The following is a 24,078-nucleotide window of genomic DNA, read 5'->3' on the forward strand; positions in this document are numbered from 1 at the left end:
CGAGCGTCAGTCTAGGCGTTGCCATCAGTGAGTGAGGGTGTGGTGCTTTTTGTGCCGAATGGCGTGGTAACCATTGGGAATTTATCGCTTTTTATCGGATCTTTTAAAAAAGAATGGGGTGTGGCCAACACTCTGGACGATGTTTCCTTCTAACAGTATGCATTCTCCAAATTGTAAGTGTTATCTTTAGCAGTTAATACGGTAAATGAAAGTATGTTTGAGCGTTCTTTCACCTGTGGGAACCTGTGGACGCTAAGATAGTAGTAAGAACTCGGCCGGACCTTCCTTTCAAGATTTTATTTGTCCCTTTTCTTTTATCTTTGTTTCGTAAGACTTTTGCGTTTCTCTGAACTACGTCTGTGTTGTGAATATAACAAAAAAGAACGTCTTTGTAGCCCAAACATTGTATTAAATGCCACCTGTTTAAATGGCTGAAAATAATGGCCTTTATTATGCTTTGCGTGTATTGACTAGTGGTGTAAGCTGTGTTGATTTTGTTGGAAATGTTGTTTAAACAATGACAGGCCTTGAAATGCTAGTTATTTTTAGTCAATGTGAAGATCAGATAGTATTAAAATGCTGCATATATATTGCCAAGCACAAATAGCATAATTTTTTTCAGGGCATATCCGTGTGTGTGTGTACTCACCTATTTGTGCTTGCGGGGGTTGAACTTTGTCTCTTTGGTCCCGCCTCTCAATTGTCAATCAACTGGTGTACAGATTCCCAAGCCTACTGGGCTCTATCATATCTACATTTGAAACTGTGTTTTGAGTAAGCCATACATGTGTGTGTTTAGCAGCTAACAAATGTTCAATATAAGAACATAAGAACAAAGGTAACTGCAGAAGGCCTATTGGCCCATACGAGGCAGCTCCTATTTATAACCTCCCAATCCCACTCATATACATGTCCAACCCACGCTTAAAACAATAAAATAAAATGAATTGTTACTTGTAAAAGTTACACGGTAATTGGTTCCACAAATCAACAACCCTGTTACCGAACCAGTATTTACCCAAGTCTTTCCTAAATCTAAACTTATCCAATTTATACCCATTGTTTCGTGTTCTGTCTTGTGTTGATACTTTTAATACCCTATTAATATCCCCCTTTGTTATGTCCATTCATCCACTTGTAAACCTCTATCATGTCACCCCTAACTCTTCGCCTTTCCAGTGAATGCAATTTAAGCTTTGTTAATCTTTTTTTCATATGAAAGGTTTCTAATTTGGGGAATTAACTTAGTCATCCTACGCTGGACACGTTCAAGTGAATTTATATCCATTCTATAGTGCGGCGACCAAAACTGAACTGGAAAATCTAAATGGGGCCTAACCAGAGCAAGATATAGCTGAAGAACACCAGGTGTCTTGTTACTAACGCTTCGATTAATAAATCCCAGTGTCCTGGGATTACTTGAGGTAGATCTCGCTTCATGAAAGTTGCCGTTCTTTTCCCGACCGTGCGAGTGGTTGGGTATAATTCCTTCGACCCCCCCCCCCAGGTCCCATCCCAGATCCTTATCCTGATCCCTTCCAAGTGCTATATAGTCTAATGGCTTGGCGCTTTCCCCATGACAATTCCCTCCCTCCCCGTGTGTGTAGCTGTAATCTGTGGTGTGGAGAGATCAGTTCCTGTATGGTTAGTCCATCTAAGCTTAGCGACTAGTTGAAAGTGGCGAAGCCTTGAGATTAATAAATAACACATTTTAAACTTTATAAATTTATTTTTAATAAAATATTTTATAATATTTTATGAACTTTAAGTTTATAAAATAAACCAGAAGCAAAACATTATTTGACGAGTACTTCACTCGTTTTCACTAGTGATAAGCACGGGTCTGCTTCATGAACAGAGTATATATATAACTATATGTGCAAATGAATGAAATTGCAAGTTACAGCTCAGCACCTGTGTCAGGCAAGTCCACTACGGGCTCACCATAGCCCGTGCTAATTGGAACTTTGTGTTCTTATTAGCTGACTCAAAAAAAAAAATGAAATTTGTTACGGTCAATAAATATATACAGAAGCGACTACTGTGTCTACGTTCAACCCGAACAAGGGAAACGAATAAATTATTCAACAAAGAGGATACAAATAGTGCTACAATTATCAGGATAAAGCGCCAACCCATTACGACTACATAGCACTGGGAAGGGATAAGGATTTGGGATGGGACTGGGTAAGAAACGGTGCCCAACCACTTGGATGGTCGAGGATTGAATGCCGTTCTGCATGAATCGAAACCGTCCAGCCCACTTAAAAACCCAAGATAAACTACGAAACAGCAGTAAATTCCGGGACATTTTTCATAAAAAAATCCGAGACATTATTTTCGTAAAGTTTGTTTTGTAATCTGCATAAAATATATACGTACATGTATTTCCACCCCAGTAGCAAGTATTAAATGTTCTCCCGTGTTCAGGTGCGAAATTCCGACACGACTGTAAAGCAGAAAGTCAACGTGAAGTTGGAGACAATCGCGGCAGCTGTACGTGGGGCAATATCACTTCCAGACATGTTGACCATATGGTGGTGTGCTAGTATGACTTTTCCTTCTGAAAGTTGTGAAAGGTTAAAAAAAAATTTAGATTCAAACTGATGTTGGATAGTTTAGCCTGACAACGAAGTGGAATGTTCATAGTCTTTCATAGTATGTTAGGGAATAATTATATAATATTGGGCTTTTTCTCTGTGAGCTACCGAAGAACAAGTGATTCTAGCCTCGTCCCGCGGATGAAAGGATCATAAGAGTTACATAAGAACATAAGAACATAAGAACAAAGGTAACTGCAGAAGGCCTATTGGCCCATACGAGGCAGCTCCTATTCTATAACCACCCAATCCCACTCATATACTTGTCCAACCCGTGCTTGAAACAATCGAGGGACCCCACCTCCACAATGTTACGCGGCAATTGGTTCCACAAATCAACAACCCTGTTACTGAACCAGTATTTACCCAAGTCTTTCCTAAATCTAAACTTATCCAATTTATATCCATTGTTTCGTGTTCTGTCCTGTGTTGATACTTTTAATACCCTATTAATATCCCCCCGGTTATGTCCATTCATCCACTTGTAAACCTCTATCATGTCACCCCTAACTCTTAAGAACAAACTAACTCTTAAGTTCATTTTGTTAGGCTTTTTACCGTCATCGAGAATGAGGATGTCCGGTGGTTATAGGCAATATGAGTCAGTGGGTGGATAATGCACACACACAGGAAGTATTGTGGTTATGTGGGCTGCCTGCTCCTATACCGATTGAAAGGCTGATTTCGACCCCAAAATGCCACCTACTGCCTGGTATTGATGCGCCCTTGCATTACTGGCTTGACTGTGAACACCGTTGAGAGTTCATTGTCAAGGATAAATATTAACGTGTAGGCTATAAAAAAGGTGAAACAAAGGCTGGAGATGGGGTTGGTGAGTGGCAACAATGGGGGATTTGTTGACACCAGAGGAGGACTGTGGTGGAAGCGGCGGCTGGTGCGTGGCGCCCACCCAACACAGCTGCAAGGTCACGTAGTATGCTGCCAACTGTCTCACTCCACCTCTTGTCTTCTTGCCTGTATTGTCTCGCTCCTGGATGTTAACCCAAAACTTCATTGTCAGCAGCAGCAAGTACGTTTAGTTACGTTCGTAATATATGCAAATTACAGCTGCACAGTTTGCCTAAGGTTAGGTTTCCTGTAATTTTGCTTCCGTATTCAGTAGTACATTTTAACACCCGAAAGTAGTTACATTTGTTTTCGAAATCATTCGTCTTACTAATCCCATAAATTTATCGTGCCCCCCCCCCCCAATCTTCCAAGCAGCTAATGATCACTAATGATGATTCACGTGCTGGGTTATGACTAGAAGGATTTGTGCGTTAATAAGTGTTGAGGTGTGATGAGACGGGCAGCAACACGCTGTACTTGTGTCTGCGCCCGAACTTGGCGGCCACAACACCTGTACTTTGGTATGCTGGGTGACTCTCCTATACCTCGATGGTGAGCTGGGTGACCCGCCTCTACTTGTATTTGCTAATGTAATTGGGTGTCTAGTCATGTAGGTACCTATGGAAAGGAAATTGCGGTCATGCTTGCCAAAGAATGAATACGTAAAGATTATCTAATGTCAACATCCCAGCCAGCCCCAGTAAACTGCACAAATCTGTAACACGGGTTTGGAAACATATGTAAATAATATACACGTGGAAAATACTGGAGGGCCAGGTCCCAAATCTATATAGTAAAATAACAACTTACTGGAGTAAACAATATGGAAGAAAATGCAGAATAGAACCGGTGAAGAGCATAGGTGCCATAGGCACAATCAGAGAATACTGTATAAACATCAGAGGTCCACGGTTGGTCAACATACTCCCAGCGAGTATGAGATATTGCCAGAACAACCGTGGAGATCTCTTACAGAGAGAACTGGATAGTTTTCTTCAAGGAGTGCCGGACCAACCGAGCTGTGTTGGATATTGGGGCCTCGGGCCGGGCTTTGGGAGTAGAACAATTCCCAGAACCCTATCAAGCAGGTATATAACTGCTGGAACATGGCCCCTCTAGCACACCATCAGGTGCCTGGTACAGAGATGTTACTGGGTACAAGTTAACCACCTTCAGAACAATCACCACCAGGAGTGAAGAATGAACATGAGACTACGACTAGGCTATCCATATGCTCGGGAGATTGGGATCAACACGACAGAGCAAAGTATAAATATTTGTGAACTTCCAAATGGACATTACGTCGGTTCCTATTTACTCAACTGTAATAAGTTCCGGCAGCAAAATAAATCTTTCAAAATCGTATTAAGTGACAACTAGAGTAACAAAGAACGTATAAACTAACAATGCTGCTGTAATTTTGAAGTAAAAGTTAAGTTAAAAACTTAAAGGAAACTTTATAATTACTTGAAACTAAATGACAGTTCTCAAGCTTACACAATTTAAGACTTGATAATAAACTAATGTACCGTAGTCCATATATGTAGGCCTACACACACAATTAGGAGGGGGTTGGAATGTTTGGACGGTCCTATGTAGATTGGCTGACAAACTTAGCCTAACCCAGGTAAAAATTCGGGATCTCTCCTAGCCTGTAATATACAAGATGTTTAGATGGGCGACCAGAAATCTTAGTGCGTCGCCACTCCGGACTCTGGTAAGCCGCTTACTGGTATTTCTTTGAAATTTGACGTCATGGCTACCTGGATGAGGGAGGGGATAAACGGAGCGGCTAGAGAGAGGGAGGGATGATGGGCTGGAGTGTCCAACAGAGGGTTCATCGCCATGCAGTAATGATATATATACTGGTAAAGGTTGAACATTGATTGCCACCACTTACGGGCTATTCATGCCCATGCCACCTTTTGGGTGGCTTAATCTTCATCAATCAATCGAACATTGATTGATAAGCATCACTGAAACGAGAGTAAAATGTCACGAATTTTTATTTACTGTTACAATTATTAAATATATTTTTCGATCTCGGCTATAAATAGTAATGGAAAAACAATGCAGTTGTGAAAGATCTTGGTTGTTAAAGTTTGACTAGAAACATTGTTGAGCGTTGGGTAAGATTAATTTTGAATTGTCTGTACGCATTGGAGTTTGACTCGCTCGTACCGAGACAATTGACAATTAATAACGCTAGTAGTAGTGCCTGAGTGATTAATTAAGTCGATTTATATGATGGTCATACTTTTCTTTATCTTAACATATGTAACCGCTGCACAAGGGAGGACAGTTTAATTAACGTTGAAGATTAATTTAAATTAACACCGATTTAATTTTTTAAATCGATTATTGTATACAATTCGTTTAGGTGGCATATACGTCTATAACTGCTCCAGGACTTTTTTTTGTAGGCTTTATATAGGAAAATTCAACTAGTTAACCGGGTTTTCCGAATTTTGTGCAGTTCGTGTACTTCGGAATTGGTAAATGACATTTTGAAATACTACTGAACCTCTCCTGAACCGAAGATGCATGAAAGGTACGTAGCAATATTTAGCCTAGTCGGTAAACGACAGAAGAGTTCCCCCATGTTTAAGTAGCATGATAGGTCATCACAGCATTGTGGACCACAAGTCTCTCAATCAATATGCTCAAGCAACCCTACCCTAAACCTTATATAAAATCCCGCCAAACGGTTTTTTGCTGAAGGTGAATATTCCTCAAAGAATTAAAATTGCAACAGAGCTCTGAATAGCGTATACCAGATTCACTTATTACGGTAGATTATAAAAAAAAGGCACATTCCCATTTTCAAAGTATTATCTTTCTAGTTGCCATCAAGACACTAGGGAGACAAAATCCAATAGAGTTGTTGATTTGAAGATATAGGTTAAAACAGATATTTTTGTACATAAACATGCCTCATACTGTGCGTAATAATAACATTGTATTGTCCTCGCGGACCTTGAACACCTACGCATAACATGCCAAGCAGATATGCGTCGCTGGGAGACGGACTTGTCGCTTTCAAACATGTGGTTAATGGAAAAGATCCCTATTGTTGTTGGGCCATGTATCTCCCTTGAGTGATATCTTAATGGTGGATAGCCTAGGTTTAAGCGTACATGATACAAAATTGACATTCCTTAGATGCCATCAGATATTTAAATAACGTTTAGTTATCTTGCAAAATATTGAACGTGTGGGTATTGCTGTAAGACATGACTTATTAATAACCACACTCCTACCGTGCCACAACTCTCCTGCGTAGCACTACCTTGCCACACACCTCTCGTGCTTGCCACCCTGCCGTCATGATGCACGTCTCGTGCTTGCCACCCTGCCGTCATGATGCACGTCTCGTGCTTGCCACCCTGCCGTCATGATGCACGTCTCGTGCTTGCCACCCTGCCGTCATGATGCACGTCTCGTGCTTGCCACCCTGCCGTCATGATGCACGTCTCGTGCTTGCCACCCTGCCGTCATGATGCACGTCTCGTGCTTGCCACCCTGCCGTCATGATGCACGTCTCGTGCTTGCCACCCTGCCGTCATGATGCACGTCTCGTGCTTGCCACCCTGCCGTCATGATGCACGTCTCGTGCTTGCCACCCTGCCGTCATGATGCACGTCTCGTGCTTGCCACCCTGCCGTCATGATGCACGTCTCGTGCTTGCCACCCTGCCGTCATGATGCACGTCTCGTGCTTGCCACCCTGCCGTCATGATGCACGTCTCGTGCTTGCCACCCTGCCGTCATGATGCACGTCTCGTGCTTGCCACCCTGCCGTCATGATGCACGTCTCGTGCTTGCCACCCTGCCGTCATGATGCACGTCTCGTGCTTGCCACCCTGCCGTCATGATGCACGTCTCGTGCTTGCCACCCTGCCGTCATGATGCACGTCTCGTGCTTGCCACCCTGCCGTCATGATGCACGTCTCGTGCTTGCCACCCTGCCGTCATGATGCACGTCTCGTGCTTGCCACCCTGCCGTCATGATGCACGTCTCGTGCTTGCCACGCTGCCGTCATGATGCACGTCTCGTGCTTGCCACCCTGCCGTCATGATGCACGTCTCGTGCTTGCCACACTGCCGTCATGATGCACGTCTCGTGCTTGCCACCCTGCCGTCATGATGCACGTCTCGTGCTTGCCACCCTGCCGTCATGATGCACGTCTCGTGCTTGCCACCCTGCCGTCATGATGCACGTCTCGTGCTTGCCACCCTGCCGTCATGATGCACGTCTCGTGCTTGCCACCCTGCCGTCATGATGCACGTCTCGTGCTTGCCACCCTGCCGTCATGATGCTTGCCACGCCCATATATTTTTCGCGAGGTGTTGAGGGGGACATCCTTTGTTACAGCCACACTAGGATATTTTTGTGTCTGGTTTGAGCTGGTAGTCAGCCGATCCCTGGTTGGTTCTTTGTATGCGACATGCTTGGAAATGGAATTAAATGAGGCATGCTTGTTAGGTATGATTAAATTTTTATTTGTTTATATATTGTTTTTGCTGTTTTTCAAATCTGTAATTTTAATGCGGTTTAGTAAGCAGATTTATAAAGTTAGTAACAGTTGATTGAGAGTTGAGAAGCGAGCCTGAAGAGCAAAGCCCAACCCCCGCAAGCACAACTAGGTGAATACAGTGGCATGACACAGAGATCACACTAACGTGATGCATTAACTGAACAAAAAGTTCAGTAGAACTTCGGTTTTAACTCTTTTTAACCCTGTCGTAGCTCAGTCGATTAAGGCAGTGTCTGGGATGCTCCCGGACGCAGGTTCGAATCCTCGTCACGGCCTTTGTGGATTTGTTCAGTGGCATGGTCCTGGGTGCCATGGAAGGGGAGAAAATTTATATATATATAGACATTACAAAAGCTTTGGAAAATGACCATCGGATAATTGCACTTAAAATGTTCACGAAAGGATCAACTGGCAAATTAGAATTATTAATCTTTAATTTCCTAACTACTGGGATCCAAAGAGTAATATTAAATATAATCTGGATCAACCACCACGGAGAGCTGTCTCCCAGAGTATATTTGGGAGTATGTATGGTAAAGTACTCTCCTTCATTCTCAGCTAACATACACAAATTATAGATCATTATTATTCTTTACACTTGATCCTATGATTTTTGCGTAAAATCTATACTAGACTGCAAATCTCCAAACTAACGTAAACCATATCTTTCAATGAGCCATAGAAGACTATTCAATTAAGACAAGTTCCAGCTCATACGTTATACTAAAAATTTATATGAAAACAGGAACCGTACAAAACACTAAATATAAACAAGTTGAACAGACCCTGGAGTAATCGTGTCGCAAGTTCTTACTTTTAAAGAACAGAAAGCAGTTGTTACACATGCAAAAAAAAAATGACTTGAGGATTGTGACTTGAGAATGGTCCAGGACGGACCGAAACGTCGTCGTCCCTTCACTTTCTAGTGTGTGGTTTGGTCTACGGTAGTATTTACTGGTTGTCAAGCTCTTATTTGATGCGTTGTTTGAGCTAGGATTTCGGTTGGCCGGTGGGGGGAACGGGCGTCATTGTTTAATGCACATGGTGACTGGGGCCTGGTGAGGGTAAACAATGGCATTCATGACCTATTAGAAGGTTGGTCCCACCCAGCACTCCTGCACCTGGTGTATAGGTGATGCCGCGCAGCAGCGTTTCTCAACCTTTGTACCCTTGAAATAATTCCGGGTCGTACTTTAGATATAAACACAGATTGATTTCAATGTGGACCAAAAATGAACCATTTGTCCTTGTTATTGATATTGGTTACATGAGAGAAATTAAACAAAAATGACTAATACATTTAGATTAATTCTTCGGCGCCCTTTGCCCCAAGGAATTAATGAAGGTTAGTCATTAATGGCGAACGTAGATTATAGAAAGTTAGACTAGTGATTGGTGGCTGAGCTTAAAAAGACTATTGACGGTCTATTGGGGGATTGTAATAGATATAAGACTGGCTGCCCAACCTGCACGCACCAGAGGTTGGGTTAGAGACGTACGCATGTTAACGACTGTGGAGTTTGGTTGGTGCGTGCAGGAAATGTAAAAGTCTTGCCTCTTGCTGACGCAGTGCCTCTTGCCGGATGCCGCGCACCTTCAGCATTCCCGAATGGAATGAGGAAATGTTATCGTGCTGTGCATATAACTTGCTTTTGGGGGTTTAAGGGGCCCCCGGATACGTATTTTTTTTCATATTAGTCTTGTCATGGTTTCACAAAGAAAATAGACATAGCGTATGAACTGGCAGTTGTATTTTACGTGTAACCTTGTAAAAATTTTACTCCAGCAAAAGTGAATGTTATGCTAATTCTTATTGCTGTTCCTCACGTTTGTTGCAAATCTGTAGTATAAATCTTTAATACATCATGCTTGTTTGTAATGACCTTAAAAGTTCATACACGAATTTGATTTTTTGCTAAGCATGTGATCTGAAGCGGTCAAAAGTAGTTATTTGGCAAGTAATTCTTAACATCCATAACTGCTTAAACTACTAAACTATTCCTTAACATAATTACATCCAAAAAAGCATAATTAATATTATTTGTACATGTACTCCAAAATTCATTTTACAATTATGGCTTGACGCTGAGATGCGTTTCTTTGATCATTGTCAACATTATCAAAGGCAATTCGAATTGTTAAAAGTAAAAGAGAAGGTAAGAAAGTTGCTAAAGAGGCCTAACAGCTGAGTGGACAGCGCTTCGGATTCGTAGTCCTGAGGTTCCGTGTTCGATCCCCGGTGGAGGCGGACACATATGGGTAGAGTTTTTCACCCTGATGGCCCCCGTTACCTAGCAGCTAATAGGTACCTGGGAGTTAGACAGCTGCTACGGGCTGCTTCCTGGGGATGTATAACAAAAATAAGGCATGGTCGAGGACGGGGACGCTAAGTCCCGAAATCATCTCAAGATGACGTAAAGATAACCTGCATGGGTGGATTATGAACTTAAACTCTGATAGCACAAATATGCAAAATAGTTTTAAATGCCGTTTCCAAGCTACTTTACTAAAGTTAAGCCAGCAAATTAACTAAAACTAACCGATTTAAACTCAAGATAACATTCCATTAACCAGGGGAGTGTGGGGTCACGAACCGCGGTCACCCGCGCGTGTGAGGCCGAAGCTCTATCGACTAGGCTATGAAGTCTTAAAAATCTATTTTTCAGGATAACATTATACGAACAGGATATATTGAGGAAAATGTGTGGGTTGGGACTCTACCAGCGAACGCCGGCACCGCAACACAATTAAATTTTTAATTCTATCCTTACAGAATGTTAGGTACAAGCAGCATTTGTTAGATTAGTCTACAATACTGTAACGTCGATACATGGACGTGAGCATACAAGCCTTCGTACAGCACATGCTAACAGGGTCATCTCAAACTATTGATAAATGGAAGGGGGGAAGAGATTGCACTCTGTATTCTTTCTTCTCCGAGTAGCAGATAGTGTTGCGTACATATAATTTTGCGAGTCTACACGATCCAGCATCATGGTGATTGAGAACGTAGGTTAGGGGCCACAATGAGCCCACATGATGACACAGGAGCTGGCAAGAGTGCGGGTGGTGTGAGGCGATGGTGGCTGGGCCAGGCTGGGGGCGGCCACGCCAACGGTTAGTCTCTGCGGCTTAACACCCTCCCGCTCTCCCCACACACTATCCCATGTTGTCTTCTCCCCCCCCCCACCCCCCACTCTAAAGATTAATGGGGAACCCAGTGAGCTCGAGCTTTACTATGACCTCATGCTGGGTCGCAGCAATGCGTATTGCGTACAAAGGATTGACGTTCTTCGTCAAAGTCCTCCCTGGCCAGAGTAGGTTGTGGCGTGTGTGGGAACGTTCTCTTGGTCTAGCCTGACGGTTACGGTACGCTGGGGTTTAAATGCCCCACCTGGACATCGTCACTACTCCCTCCCTGCCCCTCCTTCGTCCTTGGTTCTGTTTAGGTCCTCTCCTCCACCCTCCTCTTCGCCCACCATTCCTCCCCCTCCCCCAAATCCCCTCCCAACAATCTCGCCGTTTTTTGTGGCTGTGTCCTTACACCTTACATTCGTCGGGGTACTTCTTGATAAGGAGAATGAGATGGATGGAATGGGTGACTGTGAGGGGTAAAGGTCCGGTTGCACATGGTAGCAACAGAGCATGGTGTGTGGATGTACACAAGCATTCAGTTTAGCCTATTAAAACGTCCTCAAAGTCCTGGAGGTCTAGCAGACCGTTTCCTCGAAGCTGAAAGGAGGATCCTAGATATCCTGTAACTAGGTCACTTGCGCTGTCACATAATGCTTAGTCAATTGTGCACTGCATACTAAATGACTAAACTACCTTCACGGGATGGGCATGGGTCCACTGCCGTCCACGGGATGGATATGGGGGTCTATAATAAATAAATAATTATGAATTCTGTTCCTGGTAGAGAATGGGAGCGATAATACCACTGATTTGAATAGAGTATGATGCAAAGAATCACTTGTCCCCTCCCCCTGGCCTCCTGTCCCCTCGGTGTCGCCGCGGCAGAAGGGGGACGCGATGCATTATACAAATGGCACATTGTTGATCGACCGAACACTTGTAAGAGTGCCGAACGCGGTTGGTTCCAGTGGGTTTGAGGTAAACAAATCCACAAGGGCCGTGACGAGGATTCGAACCTACGTCAGAGATCATCCCAGACGCTGCCTTAATCGACTGAGCTACGACATGGTAAGAGTTGAAACCAGAAGTTGTACCTAACTTTGTTCATTGATGCTTCACGCTATTGTGATTTCTGTGGTTTGAGGTAACTCGGCCCTTGCCAGATTAACGAAACCCCGGGGAGGGATGAGGCTTCTGTGAGGTGTATAAGCACCAGTTTTGAGGAACGCAGTACCTTAATTTTTTACGGGATCTAAAACTTCCATTGTTTGCATCGACATCATCTTTCCGTTAGTAAACAGACGTGTTTGGGATCGTCCAATGTTTTGTTTTTCTTTGCACGACATCAATAAGTGTTCGCTATATATTTTTGATTGTTGCCGCCGAAGGCGGCTAGTTTATTGTGCACCCCATACTCATCCTGTGAGCGGTAGCGCAAAAGCATTAGTGTAGCACCATCCTGGTTTAGGCAGCTTTGGGTGAGGTATGCTGAGCTTGTCACCAGACAAGCTCAGCATACCTAGGGCCTCGTAGCCTGGTGGATAGCGCGCAGGATTCGTAATTCTGTGGCGCGGGTTCGATTCCCGCACGAGGCAGAAACAAATGGGCAAAGTTTCTTTCACCGTGAATGCCCCTGTTACCTAGCAGTAAATAGGTACCTGGGTGTTAGTCAGCTGTCACGGGCTGCTTCCTGGGGGTGGAGGCCTGGTCAAGGACCGGGCCGCGGGGACACTAAAAGCCCCGAAATCAACTCAAGATAACCTCAAGACCTCCAGTTTCCGACCGTGGAAGGGTGATGGTGGAGGAGGGGAGGGGAATTAGGTTATAGTTAAATGAGATAAATGTGAATGAAAGTTGTAGAAATATAGGAGGATGGGCGTGGTAGGGTGTATAGTGTGTTTGTACAAAGGGACTAGGTACCTCCACACTGGAATAGAATCTTGGGTTGTGAGGTGGGTGGTGAGAACGTGACACAGGAGACGGGTCAGCTGTGGGGTGTCGGGGGATAATGAGAGTAGAGTTACACCCACGTTAGTACCTGATGTTCCTCTCACTCCTCCCATGAAGACAACCCAACTCCTTATGGTGCTCATGTATTTATTTATATATATTTATTCAAGAGTTCTTACATTCCTGTACTGCCACTAGCACGCATATAGTTTCGGGCAAGTTCTTAATCCTAATTTTCGCACACATACACATCCCCTAGGGAGCAGCCCGTAGCAGCTGTCTAACTCCCAGGTACCTATTTACTACTAGGTGAACAGGGGGCATAAGGGTGAAACCAACTACCCATTTGTTTCCGCCTCCGGTGGGGATCGAACCCGGACCCCTTAGGACTACGAACCCCGAGCGTTGTCCACTCAGATGTCAGGCCCCCAAAGGAGTTTTATAATAAGCGGGGTAGTCCTTCACTTAGTCGGGTTCAGGACTAAGATTGTGGGTGGTTATAGATAGGAGCTGCCTCGTATGGGCCAATAGGCCTTCTGCAGTTACCTTTGTTCTTATGTTATGTTCTTAGGACAGACTCCCCTGGTAGGGCGAGACGTCGTGTGGCACGTTTCCTTGTATGATGCCTCTGTTCACTTAACATAATTGGCACTCTGCAGTAGGTAACCGTTATGGATTGCATTATGTAGGTCAGTAGATGATCAACGGGACGTCAATACTAACAGGCTTCCTGTCTCCAACAATGCATTATTATTAAAATTAAAACATCTTTACTGAAAATGAAAATAAGAGATTCTCTATAGAGACCACTTTTGACATGGGTGCTCATCCTGAAAATAAATTGCATTGAAACCGTGGAATTATTTGTTTACTTCTCTTACGAATGCTGACGGCATGATCGGTATTTCCGTCCACCTCCTGCTGCTGCTGCTGCTGGCTGCGTGCGTTGGCCTGACCCGTGAGCTGGCAGCGAGGTGTTCGGAGAGTTTGTGTGGGCGTGTCTGGAGGGGTTTACACGCCTGGGGGTACTTGGTATACATCCAGTATACCTGGAGTGAGTTCTGGCAGTTCTTCTCCTCAAGCCCAGCCTAGAACCCGGCTTGATATGGTAACGTGATTCAAAATGATGTTAGATGCGGGATGTTGGTGTAAATTCACTTCACTTATCACTTCAATTCTTCCCCCACACGTCTTTGCTAAGTGCCTGGTCAAGATGACACCTTCCCCCTCCCCCCACACATGTTGTCACAAGATTCAGCTGTGAGCGTCGAGCTTGTCTGTGTCCCAGCGCCTCCTGATACGCGAGATAAAGGACCACTTTGTGACGCCCTCGTGTCAAGCCCTTGACTCGCTCTCACTCGCAGCTGAAGAGTTCTTCGTCCAGCTGGAGGGTTAGTGTGATCATCACTGGATGATTCAGCTCAGTGTTACTGTGCTAACCGTTCATAAGGCTGTGGGTATCTCCTCTCTCTGTCTCTGTCTCTCTCTCTCTGTCTCTGTCTGTCTCTCTCTGTCTCTGTCTGTCTCTCTCTCTCTCTGTATAAATATAAATAAATTATATATAAACACGGACTGAACGGGGTGAGAATAGCTTGAGCTACCACATCCCTTTGTGTGTATTTATACCTCAATAAACTTATTTCAATTCAACCTGCACACTATAGGTGCGCCCAAGCACACGTCTTAAATCCTTTTAATACGTCACGTTAATGCTCTTTTTTGTGCATATAAATCAGTATGATCATTACTTAAAGGATCTAATTTTTGTTGAAGCGCAGAATAGGCTACTTATTCGTTTTATATTATTCAAACCTTCGCTAGGCTAGACTACATTCTTCGTTGCGTTAAGCCTCGCTATATAAATGATTGTTAATCGTCTTAGAGCTGCTGTGCGAGGGGGGGGGGGCGGAGGGTTGGTACCTGTGCGAGCGGGAGGCCGGAGGGTTGGTACCTGTACGAGGGGGGGGGGGCGGAGGGTTGGTACCTGTACGAGGGGGGGGGCGGAGGGTTTTGAATTAAAATTTAAATAATTTTAAGGTAAAATACACACAAAAAGATGAGGTACCTCAAGCTATTCTCTTTCCGTTCATTACAACGTGTTCATATATATATAGACACATCACAAACAATAAACATATTACCGAACATTCTGAGAGATAAACATATTCATTTCTTCCCTATGGGCGGAGGGTTGGTAGCTCTACGTGCACATGTGAGCAGTGTTGCCATGAGGACGACTTAAAATTGGGTGTTAACCTTATCTTATGTATGACTTGAGAACCACGAGGCATGGCAGGATGTGCAAAATGGCCCAGTTTAAGTGCAATAGGTACGCCGAGAGAACTCGTCAACATCAAAGACAGAAGACTTTCAACACTGTCCACACAGAAAGGGCATAACTAGCCGACGTTTCGCAGTGTTCAAGAGAGAGAACTTGATAATCACCTTCAAAAGATACCTGATAAACCAGGATGTGATATACGCTTAATCCGGGCTCCGATAGAAGAACTACTCTGGAAACCCTCTCCAGGTATGCTCCAGGTATACGTTAAAGTACTAGCAGGCGTGTCGAACATTCTGGTTGACTAGAGTCACTAGACTACCAACCTTGCAACCCGTTCTCGCAAATTTAATAAGTCAATATTGACTTATTAAATATGTGCATAGGTGACATACTTAACATAATAGATACCCTTAAAAAGATTCATAGAAAACACCGACCTTACCTAACCTACTTAGTATGTTAAGATAAGCATCTTATTGCTTCGTAATTACAATTATTACCTAACCTATAATAGGTATAGGTTAAGTAATAATTGTAATTACGAAGCAATAAGATGCTTATCTTAAGATACTAACAAGGTTAAGTAAGGTTGGTGTTTTCTATGAATCTTTTTAAGGGTATCTATTATGTTTAGTATATCACCTATGCACGTAGTTAATAAGTCAATATTGACTTTACGAATTTGCGAGAACGGGTTGCAACCAGGACGCCTGGTCGGAGACCGGTCCGCGGGAACGCTCATTCTAGGAATCATAAAACAAGGGATGCCTAGCAGCTATGCTTTTGATGTAATCATTTGCACAATGTTGACTGAATTATGGCTGTTAACAAAACCAAGTTTATTAACATTTCTTTGACGAGAGGATCATATTACAATACTATCACCCTTCCAGTTTTTTCTGGACGGGCACTGACAGCCGACACACTACAGTCCTTATAGACGAAATAAACAGGGTATTATTTGGTTCGACTGTACAAAAAATAAAAACATGTACATCCATGTACGTCTGATGATTGATTGATGAAGATTAAGCCACCCAAAAGGTGGCACGGGCATGAATAGCCCGTAAGTTGTGGCCCTTTTGAGCCATTACCAGTATCAAGAGCTGATACTGGAGATCTGTGGAGGTGCGACTGCACCCTGCGTGAGTGTACGTCGCATGTACGTCGCATTCAGATGTGTTAAGAAACTTCCTGGTTTAGAGCGGAAATGAGTACATATCTAGTACACCAACTCACGGGCTATTCATGCCCGTGCCACCGCTTGGGTGGCTTAATCTTCATCATTAATCAATCTGCTTGTGCTATTTTTTTTACTGTGATATTAATTGTGGTATTGCCCCTGAGCTGTTGAAGTGTTGGGTGTCCCTCGCGTTTCTCCCATCTTCAGCTGTATCTCAAACGGTATCTGGTATGGAAATCTTTTACATCGTAGTCATTAGCCTCTCCACTCCGTCAGAAGTTGACCATTTATTTTAAAAAGAGCTATTTTTTTTTTTATAATTCTCATATTAATATTGAGTTGGTGTCACTGTCGATGTGAAGAATTACCAATATTCTCGGTAATAGACTTGATTGCCTTGAAGATTGTCGTATCTGCTGTATGTGAGAAGCCATCTGATACGTATGTTCTGTTACAATACGGTACACAGCTTACCAAAATGAGTCTAAATGGCCCAGAGACGGCCGCAACTATGCGCTTTGGGATCCCCTTCCCCCACCCCCTCAGGCTCCCCACACAAGTGAGGAAAAGTTAAGCTAACAAATCCTTGTGCGGATCGAGGCGACCAGGTGAGTCAGCCAGTGGCGAACCGCACGTCGTAACTGCCTTGTTTACGGTATTTGCCAACTGTTTCTTAGGCTAGGAATCGGTTGGTTACAACCATATGGCACCCGAGCCTTTGCCCCCACCCAGTCCCTTGCCTCGCCCCCCACCCTAGCCTAGCGACCCAGCCGTCAGCGAATCCAAAGGGCTAAGAGTTTAATTCCCCGCTGAGGCAGAAAGAGGCAAGTTTCTTTAGCCCTGGAAGTCTAAATTTCCCATGTCATGCAGCGTAGTCTTAGATTCATCTAAATGGCTAAATTGTTCACAGCCTATTATGTACTGCTCGCGTGTCCGCGTCTTTGTCCACATACGACTGTGCCTCTGGATCCCCATACAAGCAAAACTGCCAGATAAACTTGTAGCCAAGTCGTGTTAGAGCTCTTACAGATGTTATCAGTCTGCTGATTCTTGTGATGACCAAACCACGAATCAGAGAATGAAGAAGCGACGAGGTCCCTCCCGGACCAAAATGAAGAACCGACGTCGTTTCTTAATTGTTTGATTGTCTGAATTGTCATCATATCTTCAGCCACGTTGACTCATCGTTTGCGTACTGATTGTTACTCGCTCCATACAAGTGTTTGATACGTGTCATAGTCACGCCTCATTATGTCATTGTAATGACATAATGAGCAGGTTACCAGATAAGTGCCCTGGAAAGGGTAACACCGCTGCCTCGGTAACACTAATCTAGTTTCCAAAGTTTCCTCCAGCTTTGGAGTTTCCAAAGTTTCCTCCATTACGGCTGCAAAACAAAGCCGTGATGGGACCTTGTGGTTAGCTTGCGTTGATTTCGGGAGCCAAGGTCCCCGCGGCCCGGTCTCTGACCAGGCCTCCTGGTTGATGGTCTGGTCAACCCAGGCTGTTGGACGCGGCTGCTCGCAGCCTGACGTATGAATCACAGCGTGGTTGATCAGGTATTCTTAGGAGGTAACCAGGCTGTGATACGACAGCCCTACTTGTGGAACTTCTCGTGATACACAATATATGTATTATGTATTTCTTTGTGCTGTAACGGTGTTATTTAGCCATACTGGCTTACCGACGTCTATTGATAATTACTCGGGGGTGAACCATGAACTTTCATGTGCAAGTTAGGCTCCTGCACTTCCTGTACAGTGCCATACAAGGCGTAAAGTAATTGCTCACATCTGTGCCAATCACACGGCCACACCCAGAATAAAAACTAGTTATTAATCAAATCCTGCTTGTATGACGTCACTCAGCGTCAACACACACAAGCCCCCGAACACCAGGAGAAACTAATATTAATTCCCATTGTCGGAGGATAGGAAGCCTAACTCGCGGGAACCTGCTTGATGGACAGGGGTGGAACATTAGGTGAAAGGAAACGTGCCCAACAATTTGGCCCGCCTGGGAACTGATCCCGGGCGCACAGAAAGACGTAGACCACTGTACTATATAGGACCCATGTACTGGTAATTACTCCTCTCCTCCGAATATGGATTCGAACAACGAATTTCTGATTTAAAAGTTCTCTGGTGTCGCGGAGGAGGCATGACAGGTGCTGCGCAAGGTTAAAGCGGCGGTGTGGGTGTGGGTGGGTGGGTGGGGGGACGGGAGATTAGTGAGACTTGCACCCATGGTCACGTAACGGCCAGTTACCTAGCTCCTGGGCTCATGGTAATGTGTGGGGGCGTTATGGCGGCGCTCCACACACATTCCTTCAAGTTTGCTCTCGATATACTGACTGACGCTTAACGTGTTTGTTGGTAATGTCACTAAGTTACATCATTTGTTTAGTGTACTGTATCCATTTTTTGTTCGTTATTTTGCCTTTATTTCAGATTTTGATCTGTGTTGTGAAAAGAGTAATTGTGCATTTGTTTTACAAGCTTTATTTTAGTTATTGATATCTTGGCAGGTGTGTAATTTGACGATGAGTAGTCAACTGTGGTCAACTGTAGGTGACCTTAGGGCAGGGCCTGACCCCTACCTGGGCGGGCACTTTGGGTAACAATTGAAATTAAAGGGTCGACCCAGGAGAGATCAGCTGGGTGGCCCGTCACACTTGGGAACACAAGATGAGATGTAGAGAAACTTCCTGAATAAAGTAGCTCGCTTTAACTTATCACCTGAGGACACAGGGAAGTAGATAGATTTTTCCGTGTTCTGGCTGGTTCTTTGGGCGCAGAGAAGGTGTCCGGCGCCGGCTTCGGGTGCCGGGAGCCGCCATGATTGTTCTTCAGCAACCAGTCTCATTTTGATGTATACTTTTACCTAATGTCAAAAACTCGTACAACAAAATGGTAGCAGCTCACGAAAATTAGTCCCGTTTTCTATTCGTGGGTTCTCTGGTAGGTTAGGATAAGGCACTTTTGTACGACCGTTTTTTGACTTTGGAAACACTCGCGAGAACAGGTTTCTTGGGGGAGGGAGGGGTGGAGGGAGGTGGGACAAAAGTCACATGTATAAATTTACATGTGCAACTAGACCTGTTTTGAGCGACGGTCTCGCTTCATGCAGGTCGGCGTTCAATCCCCCGACTGTGAAAGTGGTTGGGCACCATTCCTTCCTCCCCGTCCCATCACAAATCCTTATCCTGACCCCTATAGTGCTATATATAGTAGTCGTAATGACTTGACACTTTCTCCTTCCCTTCGACACTTGACATCTGTACAAGTTGGAAAATATTTGGCTCTGCCAAATTATACGTAAGATTGTATTATACAGATTTTTGATTGAATTTGAAGATTATATTGCCATAAAATTGTTCCTTGCCACTTGATATGTAAACTAGTTTGATAGTGAAAACGGTTGTATATCAAATGGAAATCATAAATTGATGGATTTAGCTTGCAATGGGGTACTCAAATTGCTAGTCCTTTTTTGAAATATAATGCCTTTACTAAAAATGCTAGTTGTAGACAGTCTGTAAAATATTAGAACAAGTTGTCTACAATAGGCCTTGTAATTGGTTAAATAGCAGCGTTACCATAGAGTATTCACCTAGTTGTGCTTGTGAGGGTTGAGCTCTGCTCTTTCGACCCGCCTCTCAACTGTCAATCAATCAACTGTTACTACTAACAGTCAGGTCTACTAACTACTATCAGCGTCCAACAGTCTGGCCAGCTCACCAACTAGGAGGATGGTTCGGGCCGCGGGAACGTTGATCACTGGAATCAGGGCAAGGTAACCTAAAGATAAAATAACCCAGTTTAGTACTTGAGAAGCGTGTGGAGGACCTGCAGGGTGTGCGAGGTGGGGCTCCATCACACGAGTGAGACAGGGGTAGGAAAGCAGCAGCAGCAGTAGTTGTTTTAGATTCAGCTACTCGGAACAAAATATTCAAAGTAGCATGGGCTGTGTGTGGTGTGCTCGTAAGTGGATGGCCTTTGGAGTCGTTATCTGTATCAAGAGCCGATACTGGAGATCTGGGGAAGGGGTCCGTGGACGACCCAAGCCAAGAAGGACCCTCGGGGCATCTAGTATCCGCTCCCACTGGGAACTCAACACCTCACTACCCCTTCACCCCCACACTAAACCCTCCATCCTCCTCGTGCACAGGGCAAGGGAAAGTGCCTGAATCTCTTCATTTCCATGACGAGGTCTTATCTGGGTCCTTTTTTCCCCCTCTCCTAGATCCCACGTTTCCTTCGGGCTGAGAGTTTTTAGACACCGGGGGGCGGGAGGGAGGTCATACAGAGGTCACTGGATGCCTTGAGGACAGCAGGACGAGTGTGTGACAACAACTGCACCTGCAAAGAGACATTTATTATCACCTCAATTTGAGGTAGATTGTACCTGGGAATGGTATAAATTACCCGGATAGTTGGTGTGTGTACTGTGGTGTGTGACCTTGGTACGCCTGGCTGGTAGTGGGAGTACTGTGGTGTGTGTGTGTGGCCTTGGTACGCCTGGCTGGTAGTGGGAGTACTGTGGTGTGTGTGACCTTGGGACCCCTGGCTGGTAGTGGGAGTACTGTGGTGTGTGTGACCTTGGGACCCCTGGCTGGTAGTGGGAGTACTGTGGTGTGTGTGGCCTTGGGACCCCTGGCTGGTAGTGGGAGTACTGTGGTGTGTGTGACCTTGGGACCCCTGGCTGGTAGTGGGAGTACTGTGGTGTGTGTGACCTTGGGACGCCTGACTGGTAGTGGGAGTACTGTGGTGTATGTGACCTTGGGACCCCTGGCTGGTAGTGGGAGTACTGTGGTGTGTGTGACCTTGGGACCCCTGGCTGGTAGTGGGAGTACTGTGGTGTGTGTGACCTTGGGACGCCTGACTGGTAGTGGGAGTACTGTGGTGTGTGTGACCTTGGGACCCCTGGCTGGTAGTGGGAGTACTGTGGTGTGTGTGACCTTGGGACGCCTGACTGGTAGTGGGAGTACTGTGGTGTGTGTGACCTTGGGACCCCTGGCTGGTAGTGGGAGTACTGTGGTGTGTGTGACCTTGGTACGCCTGGCTGGTAGTGGGAGTACTGTGGTGTGTGTGTCCTTGGGACCCCTGGCTGGTAGTGGGAGTACTGTGGTGTGTGTGACCTTGGGACCCCTGGCTGGTAGTGGGAGTACTGTGGTGTGTGTGTCCTTGGTACGCCTGGCTGGTAGTGGGAGTACTGTGGTGTGTGTGACCTTGGGACGCCTGGCTGGTAGTGGGAGTACTGTGGTGTGTGTGGCCTTGGGACGCCTGGCTGGTAGTGGGAGTACTGTGGTGTGTGTGACCTTGGTACGCCTGGCTGGTAGTGGGAGTACTGTGGTGTGTGTGTCCTTGGGACGCCTGGCTGGTAGTGGGAGTACTGTGGTGTGTGTGACCTTGGGACGCCTGGCTGGTAGTGGGAGTACTGTGGTGTGTGTGACCTTGGGACGCCTGGCTGGTAGTGGGAGTACTGTGGTGTGTGTGGCCTTGGTACGCCTGGCTGGTAGTGGGAGTACTGTGGTGTGTGTGACCTTGGGACCCCTGGCTGGTAGTGGGAGTACTGTGGTGTGTGTGACCTTGGGACGCCTGGCTGGTAGTGGGAGTACTGTGGTGTGTGTGACCTTGGGACGCCTGGCTGGTAGTGGGAGTACTGTGGTGTGTGTGACCTTGGGACGCCTGGCTGGTAGTGGGAGTACTGTGGTGTGTGTGACCTTGGGACGCCTGGCTGGTAGTGGGAGTACTGTGGTGTGTGTGACCTTGGGACGCCTGACTGGTAGTGGGAGTACTGTGGTGTGTGACCTTGGAACGGCCTGGCTGGTAGTACTGTGGTGGTTAACGCACGTCTTGTGGCGAATGCTGCTGTGGGAAGCTGGTGCTGGTGTGAGATAAGCCAGGTGGGATGCTGGTCGGGACAGCCAGAGGGCACCCATCCAGCATTACCCTGGGAACCTCCTCTCGGGCGCTGACCCTCGCCTCTTGGAGTGTGTAAAAAGTTGCCGTCGTCTTCGCTACCCCGTTATCTCGGCGCTCCTCCACCCTGGGAACAACGCTTTTGACCTTGTTGAGAAGTGAGGTCAACTGTTACCTTCTCTAAGAGGTACTCAGCCTAACTCCCTCGCCCCCTCGTCCCTCTCACCTGGGTTGGTTAAAAATAATCTTAAAACTCAGCTCACTCGGGATATTACAGGTTGGGTTTCTAGTTAGTCAATAGATAACAAATGCAAGTATAAATATCAATATAAATATTTAAGTTTACCCCCCTAAGCTTAAATACATTTTTGTACCAGTCCGGGTATTTTAAACTTTAAAACAAAAACCGGGCCGGGCGGGTTAGAGGGGTAGCTACCACGTCAGTCCTGATTCCCACCAACATGGCTTCCAATCCAACACTTCCCCAGCTCCTGGACAACTTCCAGAGTGTGATTGTACATCAGTGTGACTGTACGTGTGATTGTATAACTGGTATGTGTGTGTGCGTCAAGTGGAATGATTGGCATTGATTATGAACACAAAAGAGCCGCGTCCAACAGGCTTGTTGACCTGGCTACCAATCAGGAGGCCGCGGGGGGGGGGGGGGAAGATACTTGGTTGATGGGGTTCTGGGAGTTCTTCTACTCCCCAAGCCCGGCCTCGAGAGTTTGGTCCACTAGGATGTTGCTGGAGTGGCCCGCAGGCCCACATACCCACCACAGCCCGGTTGGTCCAGCACTCCTTGGAGGAATAAATCTAGTTTATCTAGGGGGGGACGTTGGTCCTTGGAACAATAACAAGGTAACAACGCGGTAAGACCCAAATGCAGTTGTTTCCATTTATGTGTTTTTGATAGAAATTTGAAGTCCTCTTACTTAGGCCTGGTCGAGGACCGGGCCGCGGGGACACTAAAAGCCCCGAAATCATCTCAAGATCTCAAGATAACGCCATCATTGAGCATAAAAAATATTGCCGGAACAACCGTGGACATCTTCAAGAGGAAACTAGATTGTTTAGTCCAAGGAGTGCCGGACCAACCGGGCTGTGGTGGGTATGTGGGCCTGCGGGCCGCTCCAAGCAACAGCCTAGTGGACCAAAGTCTCACGAGTCAAGCCTGGCCTCGGGCCGGGCTTGGGGAGTAGAAGAACTCCCAGAACCCCATCAACCAGGTATCTTGAAGATAGTGGCCATGTAACATTCAAACATTAATAAGTTTAGAGTGACTTTCGTGTGCTTGCTTAGTTGTCTATGGGCAGCAAGATCAAGCTCTAGAGCCCCGCCTCTTAGTTATTGTAGGCAACCCGTCCTCCTAATAGAACGTCACATTTTGACGTATACTCCAAGGCCAAAAGTTGTACTAGAAAATAGTAGCTGCTCGCGAAATTTACAGTCCAGTTTTCTGTTTTGAGTCCCCTGGTAGGTTAGGATAAGGGCACTTTAGTCCGACAGTTTCTTGGCGTTGGGAAACCTTAGGAGGACGGGCTGTTGTAGGTGCTTATATTCCTCACAAGTTTCCAGTAATCCGTAATACTGGACCTTTTTACACGGCTTGATAA

General features: G+C 45.5%; 1 protein-coding gene across 1 annotated transcript in view; it reads left to right on the forward strand.

The window, feature by feature from the left end:
* Positions 1 to 24,078, forward strand: part of NKAIN (Sodium/potassium-transporting ATPase subunit beta-1-interacting protein) — a 66,067-nt gene continuing 41,989 nt past the window's right edge. The window contains exon 1 of the mRNA XM_045762844.2: positions 1 to 173. Coding sequence (XP_045618800.1) covers positions 114 to 173 — 60 coding nt within the window. The 5' untranslated portion in view covers positions 1 to 113. The remainder of the gene's footprint in view (positions 174 to 24,078) is intronic.

This window comes from Procambarus clarkii, chromosome 56 (assembly GCF_040958095.1).
Source record: "Procambarus clarkii isolate CNS0578487 chromosome 56, FALCON_Pclarkii_2.0, whole genome shotgun sequence".
Lineage (NCBI taxonomy): Eukaryota > Metazoa > Arthropoda > Malacostraca > Decapoda > Cambaridae > Procambarus > Procambarus clarkii.